Raw genomic sequence first — 9,025 nt, forward strand, 5'->3', positions numbered from 1 at the left:
TTTTCTATTGTATATTTTTGGAGAAAACAATACCCATTCAGCAACCAATAGATTTGTATCAACATTTCGGTAAGAAGGAAGAAATGTCACAAAAGTTTAGCAGTTTACGAAATATTGAAATTTTGAAAATGACACATCAGGAAATTATTCGATTTCAAATATCATAAAATGGAAGGGCAAGTAAATTGTCTTATCATCACATTGCAAAATTTGGTTAAAATCCGTTGATAAAGGAAATTGGAAAATTCAAGAAAAAAGTTAAAGTAATACAAATTTGTACAACCCAAGTTATTGGTAAGAGGTGTGTTTTTTTCGAGAATTAAAGGAATGAGTCTATTTACAGCTGGTGAAATTCAAGTCGTCAACGAGGGTACATGTGCACCCAAATTAATTAGTATCAAAAGCAAAAAATATGCATCATATATTTTACTTGCTCTCTGTATAAAAGCTTAGTATATACTGTACACCTTATTAGACCTCCATTTGATTTAAAGATACCTGACTACTCCATCGCAGACACAAACATCGCTTAAAAAAATTATTATCATTTGGACAATAATTGATGGTTAGTCGAATACAACACAAAAAATACCCTTGAAATAAATAATTCTGCTTTTGTTGTCTGCACAATTAATTCCTAATTCAATTCATATAGATCATAGCTTCATGATTTTTTTGGGGGGGATTCAGTAAATAATTTAATTTCTTTTTTATTCTGAAGTAAAATAAGAAGCTTAATGTTTCATTGATGGTAAAAGCGTAAATTTAGCAACTTTTGAGAAGCCTTTTACCAGACAGCATTAGGATATATTTCACTGCTAAATCAATGATTTCAAAAAAGAAATATGTTTTGTATTATTCACACAAGAGGGTAATTTTAATTATATTAGTATTAATGATACCTGAAAAAAGCATATAATCTGATCATGGATATTCTGTTGTACATGATTTGTATAGAGTATTAAGAAAAATTGATTTAAAGAAAATATTGAATTTTATGATTTGAATAGAGTATTAAGAATTTTTTTTAAATTACCACGGTAGACTAATTTAAAGAAGATGTTGAAAGTTTATTTCATAAACAGTATTTATTAGAAATATTACTTCATTACTCTACCATGCCATCAATTTAATGTCTGTTTTTAATTTCCTGTCTTTTTTGATACCAACAGTATTATTTAAGCTTTTAACCTGCATTCCGCCAACAAAGAGCTAAATTTTATCAAATATTTTGAATTGTTTTGCTGTTGTAGTTGATGTTCTATGTAAATATAGCGGTGTCTCTTAACGATCATTGGAGAAATCAGTCAGATGATATAGGCGAATATAAGAAACGTCACATGGTACACACACTTCCTGTAACATGTCTCCATAACTCAGAAAGGTCAAAGGTCAACATCAACTAGAATTACGTATAGTAATTTTCTGTACCGTTTCCTTTGTAATAGGTACTGAAATATGCATAATAACTGGGGATTATTAGATTGCATCAGCTATGAGAATAAATGATGAATAGAATATTCTGTATGTGCATTTTACAGAGTTATCTGCCCTTGCGGGTAGGTATTGATTGTGCCATGTGTTTGTGAGCGTAACGTCATATTTTTCTGAGTAAACGATACGGATTTCACTCTTATAAAATAACGTCACAATGAATATCTACGCGGAAGGGAAATAACTCTAATTTGCAAAGACAGAATCCATGAATCTGAGAGATATGCATAGAACATGGTATATATCAGGAGTTCATCTGGCATAGGGATATGCCATTACAAACGAACGTTTTATTCAAATTACAGGATATTGAAATTGCGACTTTTATCAAATAGATTGAAGCAAAATGTATGGTTGATAATGACCTTGACCTTTAACACTGTTGTTGTAGTGCTTACGTAACATTTGGCGCACTGGGTTTTGCTTGACTGAACTTCCTATTTCATTTTCAGTTTATAATTTTTAAATCTCTCCCGCCAATGTACCTGTCTTTAAGTCTTTTGTCTGGCAAGGAAAAGGGTTTTCATTTATCAGTATCTGTATAATTTATCCAACTTGTGTCATAGTTCAAAAAAAAATTTTATTTCCCCTCTATACCAAACATTCATTTTTTCTGATTTTAAGGAAGACTTTGCTAGCCAGTAGGAATAATACTTTTCATATTAAAATTGATTCTTTGCCTTATCAAAAATTGATGATGTGATTGGTTGAGTTAACATGCCGGCACGTGTAGTTTTGCCGTATATATCCAAATGGCCTGTAATAAATTATAAGCAATTTATTAAGATAAGAATTTATGTAACTACAGGGCCGGTTTATCACTTTCCTGTGGAAATCTACCAGTAGATCTGTTGGATTTGGTATTCAGGTTAATTTTGAATATGATAATCTGTTAGTGTTTTTCATAGTCAGTCATTAAGCTCCTAAGTGTCTATCAAATTTATTTGCGTAATTATGTTAGATTTGTTAAAATTGCTTAATGCTATATGAATATTTTCTATTCAATCTTTTTATCTTAAAATATTGATAGTCATTATTTTAATGGCGAAAATATACAAATCGAAATGCTATCTTAATAATACTATGAATTAATAATTGTTAAATATACATTGTGTTGAACAATATTTGATAATTTGATAATTTAAAAAAAAAAAAAAAAAAAAAAAAACTCAGAGATGCTTTAGTTGATGGTTTAACTTTTATGCAGTGAATACCACAATTTAATTATCGATATTATAAATTGAATGTTAAAGAAGTATCAATATCTCATGAAAATTAGTAGAAAATTATCAAATTTCTTATAGTTCATTTGAGTTTTCTTGTGTGAAATATTTGGGGTTTGATTCCATAAATTGGTTTAATTCTAAGTTGGCTTTTCTCCTTACCTTTCCTGAGCATTGCTTGTGTGTGAAATTTACCTTTATGTTGTGTGTTTGTGTGGCGATTTTTTTCTAAAACATACCCAGATTACAAACATTTTTGACTAGCAGATACATTTATTTTAGTAGACTAAGTATAACAAAAAACAAATCTTTTGCATTGATTTCTAAATGAAATCTTCATTAAAGCAATATCTTAATTGGATAACAATGGAGAGTTTTCTCAAAGAGGGAATTTATTTATAATGTTTAGCTTAATTTCGTGTTAATATCTTTACGAAAATGAAAATATGTGTACTGGTAATTAATATGAAATCAAATATACAGAGAGCAATATATGTTTGGTGCATAAAATACAATCATATTATGAATGTATTTTGATTTTCATAGGGAATTAATATATTTTGTTTTTATCTCATTATACTAAACTGCACATTATTTTGTCCATTTAAAAAATTAAAACTTATCCTTAATTTATTTTAGTAATATTTAATATATATATACAGAAATGGAAAACATTGCTAAACAATCGTCCATATATTGATCCTAAGTTACAGAAGAAATTTCATTTCAATGACTCTTTTGATGAACACCTTTATTTCGCAATTTGATATAGATAGAGACATTGATGCTTGCTTAATATTCCAGTATGTAAAAATATACTGTTTTCTCTACACTGGGACTGGAACATCTTAAGCACCTGCTTTACAACTAATACAACTGATAAGCAGAGCACAATGAAACTTTATTGTCCATGCTTTTCCTCGGTAGAGGCACATTATGCAAATTTGACAAAAACATACTTAATTTTTTTATTCATTATTTTTTACATTTTTTTTATTAAAGAAATGTTCTGATTCACTTATGTAATCATTTGCTGATTAAAATAAATTAATTAAATTTAATTGAAAATAATTCAATACTTTAAAGTACATGGCATAGTAAACATAGTGATTTTCAATACAGAAAATGTAAGTAACGAACATTTAATTAATAGAAACTAACATGAATTGTATGTAAAACAATTTAAATCAAATTATTTGCTTTCTTAATAATAAGTGATTTTTATATTGGTTTTTTTTTTTTAAATTTTAGCTGATGAGTGCATTGAAAAGTGGAAACGTGGCCAACTCAAGATTTGCTCAAGTAACCCAGATGATGCAAGAACGCGATAAGATATCTGTAGAGCGTTCAGGAGGTGGAGTGTAAAGAAGAAGAGTTGAATCAGAGAAATAATATAAGTGATATTTTAGTATTTATTATGGACATAACTTTCTCTACAAAGCTTAAGTTGATATGAGATTGGAAAGGACTATGGGCCCTTTTTGTTACCAATATTTGTTAACTTTTAACTCAGTGTTTGGAAAATCAGTTGTATTTGAAGTATTTAGTATATCCCTGATTCAATTTTAGTGATAGTTTCCTAATTTTACAGCTTGAATAGCCAAGGTAACGATACAGAATGTGCATAGATTAAGCAAATGTGAAATGCAGGTCATTTTAGACTATGTTATTCTTGTATGTGAAACAATAGAGTACGATCTTGAAAAAAAAAATTACTAAAAAAAGATATACAGGCATTTAAATCTATATATTTAGGAAAAAAATAAAATTTGTTAAATAATGCGCTCTATGATTTCGAGATTGAAAACCAGCTTATATTGACAACGTTTCACATTTGCATTATTTATAAACACTAAGATGATTACAATAATATTAAGAGCAACTACGTCTACATTGATACAAAACTACCATATCCTTTGTATCAGGGATGCGCTCGATATCTGGAATTCAACAATTTAATTATAAATTAACAGATTTGAAATTTCGATGAGATTTGAGGGCGGAAAATGAGCACAAAACCATAGATAGTCCTTTAGAAATATGATCTGCTGAATCTTCTTCATAGTGAAGTTGAAAAATCAATATCAACAGTACTGATAAACGTACATGTAATTGCAATACACAAGGTCCTCGTTTTAGTATGAACAAGTTTTTGTGACTACTGAACATGTAACAGTTACTGTGATGACCCGTTTACACTTTACACTTTAAGTACGTTCATTAGGATATATTGAATCCCCGACAAGTATAAAGAAAATATATGAGAATAAAATAAATTACTGCTTTTTTGAATACTTTGAAATTAATGCTCTAACTCAGCATGTATCCTCAATTATGGCTTTTGTGTTGCCTGCAACGTAAGTGCGACACATAGGTAATACTATGTCGGCGTCCGTAAAACGGTTTCCGTGAGATAACTTTAGTAGTTATTTTTCGATTTCAACTAAACTTGGTAAATTGCTTTATATCAATAAAATAACGGATGAATTCGATACTGGTTAAAATCCGTCAATATTTGATAACTTGATAACTTCATTTAGTGTGTGGTGTTTTAACTGCTGTGCAGACGACACATCCACTTCTGTAGAATTCTTGTATATTTAACTACTCTGTATCTTTTTAATGTATTTATGAAGAAGAATGTTGCAGATATCGATATACCGGTATATGAAATAATTTTTTTTTTCTGATTTCATGCGTACATTGTTTCATGGATTTCACACATGTTATTGTTTCTTGCCAATGCCTTTGGAATTGTTGGTAACTCAAATGATAGTTAATGCTATCCTAATAAGCGATACCAAATATGGGATTGTTCAAATGATATTTAATGAGATTTACTTAAGCCGAAGCGATACCAAATGGGAAGATGAAAAAAATAGCCTGCAATATTATGGAGAATGTCGTTAAGTAAGAAATAGCACAGCTGAGAACGTAACTTGATATTGATTTATACATTTACTTACAATGTGCGGCAGAATCTGTTGATAATTTGTGGACGAGTCTTTTTCGCATTTTGAATTTTGAAATAATCTTTATACTATTCTTGAATCAAAATGATTTGGATAAAAATATTTCAAGTCATCAGTAAATTTTTCCCGTATATGATGTTCCTGAACAGTCGTTACTTACATAGTCTGCCGTGTAGCTGTTCTCTTGAGTTTTGTGCCATCCTTCATTTACTCATTTGTTTCGGTGCTAATTAAAGACAGAGAAATGTAAACATGCAAATATAATACAATGGGGCAGATAATTTTTCGTGTGTGGTATATATTTTCGCGTCTTTGCGAGATGTCAGTCGTACATGTATAGCAAAACAAATCACCATCAAAATAAGTGATGGGGATATCTTATGCTATCTAAGTGTAATCACGAATCATTAATTTATGAAAATTTGAATTTTTATGCCCGTCATTATTTAATATATAGCATGGTTATGATTTACGTACATGTGTTTGTGAACAAAAGAATGAAAGATTACAGTCAGTGTTTATCAAGTCGCCATTTGTGATTCATTCACTGTAAATATTTAACATTATGGTATCTAACGCATCGATACCAGTTAGTATGTTCATTTCAAATAAGGCGTGTTAAAGTTAACAAACATTAAGATACATAAATATTGTGATAAATTGATATTTTTCCCTGCCTCGACTATGTTATTACTTTTTGTGTAAGTTAGACTATTTAAATTGCAAATATTGAGGAAAAACAAAGATATTTTAAACCAACGTATTTTCCTGTTTTCAATCCAACCGGCTTATTTACGATGATTTCAGTTCACGATTTACAATAAAACGTTCATCCTCGATACTCCAGTGGATAGTATCACTGTCATTATATCCACCCCTAGACTATCTCATAGTGAAACTGAAGGCTGTTCACAAGAAAAAACTGACCAATTATAGACCTGCAGAGATTCCTTTGGAAATAAAGTTCAAAGCCACACAGTCAACCGTAGTGTACCATTATTCGATTCTTTTGATGTACATCAAAGGATAATTTTACCTATGTTTTCTGCTGTCTTCAGTTTCACTTTAGTCCATGGATGGATATGACGCCAGTTATAGTAACCCATGGAGTATTGAGGATGTAAATCGTTTGACTTGTTGTAATTGTTATGTTTTCACAGCGATTTTATTTTCAAGAATTTTCATTGACACGAATTACGCAAAATAAATCACACGCGAAAATTTGTTGGTTTACTTTATATGAACAAATAATCCTACCTATGCTGCCAGGAGAACAAAAACCGTTTTACACAACCACATCTTCTTTACCTTAAATGTCGTCCTCGATATTCCAGGGGTTACTATCAATGTCCTTATATCCACCCCTGGAATATGTCAACAAAACGGAAGGCTCTGTTTGGATGGACATGTAGTTCGGTTCGTTGATGTACATCAAAAGAATAATGATACACTGTAGTTGACTGTGACTTTGAAATTAGGTTTTCTGTCTCTATAATCTTCAAAGAAAGTCTGCAGGCCTTTGATTGGTCAGTTGTTTTTTCTCCTGAACTGCTTTCAGTTTTGCTATGGCATATTGCAGGGGGGATACTGATGAAGGTGTGCAGTAGCATCGCTGATTCAGGTTTTGCAATGGGGTGGACACCAACCCTTTGACTGATAGCTAGATGTAAGCAGTATTTTGTGACCAAAGTTTTTGTTTTTAGTATTCTTTATACAAATGTTTTAGAATTGTCTCAGGAACTTCACAAAATCTTGATCAAAACATAACCCATCTTGAGAAAGGGAAAGAAAAAGTGCTGAAAAGAAAAATCTGTCATCGTCAGTGTTAAATTAATGCTTTGTTTGTGATATATCTGTAAATTAAGCTTATCACATGTGCTACTGCTGTGGACATAATTTGTTTTTGAATGAATATGTACGTAACTGTCTGTTTGTACCCATAAAAGATGTAAATGCGTCGTTATTAAAATTGTTTCATTTATCATAAAATTTTGATAACGGAAAGTCCTGTAACCTGTTATTATTCTTTTTTTTTTGTTAAATCCTTTTCATTGTACAATGTGTCTCCTACTTGAATTACCATTTTCATTGCAATTCCACTTTATTTTTAGTCTAGTTTTATAGTGAACCTTGTTGAGACATGTCTATTCCATCCAGTGAACTACAAGCTTTCAAAAGTTGTATTTATCGTACGACTGTTAATGTATATGTGTGTACTGATAGAGTAACCATTGTTTTGTCATTAGTGTTGTTCAAGGTTAGCCACACTCTTTGATATTGTTATAGTAAAATGCACATGAACAAAGGATAAAATAAAGAATATTTTATTTCATCATATGAAAAAAAATCTCGCAAAAATAGTAACCATACTCAATAAATGTAATTACTTATGTTAGTCGAATGTAGTTATACATAGCCATTTTTTCTTTTTTTTTACTGCAACTGAAATTTTGCTTGTCACGTTTGCAAAAAACTGAACGAGAAAAGTACACTATCTGCTTAAATTATTTATTGATATGGCAAGATAAAGCATATTTTTCAAAAGAAAAAAATGCCATTTTCAAATGATAACGACGAAATTTATTCTTTGTGGTAATAATCAGCAATTCCTTATTATTTATTTTAGTTTGCTTACTAGCATGACAGAAAGGCTTGTTTAGTTGTGATAGTGTTTTATAATGTGTTAATGCTGTGTGTGTGGATATAATCCAGAAATTGTACTCATGCACTCGAACAATTTGAACAATATTGCCCACAAATAATCACTAGAATGCCATTTTCTTTGTATTATTTTTGTAGTTATTAGTGAGATATTAAGTAGAATTATTCGCTTGGTTTTCAATGAATATTAAATAAAAAAATAATAATAATAAAATAAATATTAAATTTGTTCAATAAATAGCGCCACGTATGTGGAAATAACGATGAAGTTGCTATGAATACATAATGTTCTGTTTATATGATAAGAATTCTCTCATTTCCGATATAAAATCTTTGATGAAAGAAATATATGAAAAAAATTATGTCCCTGACAGCGTGATTTTATGTTTTGTCTGAATATGTATTACTAGAAGCCTTCTTTCATGGCATGTATTCAATGTGAAATGAAATATAATATGCCTTATTTACTTATTATAATTTCTAATTTCTTCAGTATTCTAAGTTAATTTGTTGTATTACTCTGTTATAGTACAACTGTATTAATCTTCTAATATACTACGTTTAGAACATATTACATATGTGTGTAGAAAAGAAGAAAACCATAAACAAATTTACAGTTAAAGATGTAGATACTTTTAAAGTTCCACATTAACAATTTCTATTAAGTTTCATATT

At 29.8% G+C, this 9,025-nt stretch overlaps 1 protein-coding gene across 4 annotated transcripts in view; it reads left to right on the top strand.

The window, feature by feature from the left end:
* Nucleotides 1–6,822, top strand: part of LOC138310414 (glycerol-3-phosphate dehydrogenase, mitochondrial-like) — a 40,804-nt gene extending 33,982 nt beyond the window's left edge. For 2 of the 4 annotated variants that reach the window (XM_069251625.1, XM_069251627.1), the window contains exons 17-18: nucleotides 1,254–1,343; nucleotides 3,969–6,822. In XM_069251625.1, coding sequence (XP_069107726.1) covers nucleotides 1,254–1,343; nucleotides 3,969–4,082 — 204 coding nt within the window. In that variant the 3' untranslated portion in view covers nucleotides 4,083–6,822. The remainder of the gene's footprint in view (nucleotides 1–1,253; nucleotides 1,344–3,968) is intronic. The other 2 variants (XM_069251629.1, XM_069251628.1) reach the window with 1 other exon arrangement.
* Nucleotides 6,823–9,025: the final 2,203 nt, after the last annotated feature.

Source organism: Argopecten irradians, chromosome 16 (genome assembly GCF_041381155.1).
Source record: "Argopecten irradians isolate NY chromosome 16, Ai_NY, whole genome shotgun sequence".
NCBI lineage: Eukaryota > Metazoa > Mollusca > Bivalvia > Pectinida > Pectinidae > Argopecten > Argopecten irradians.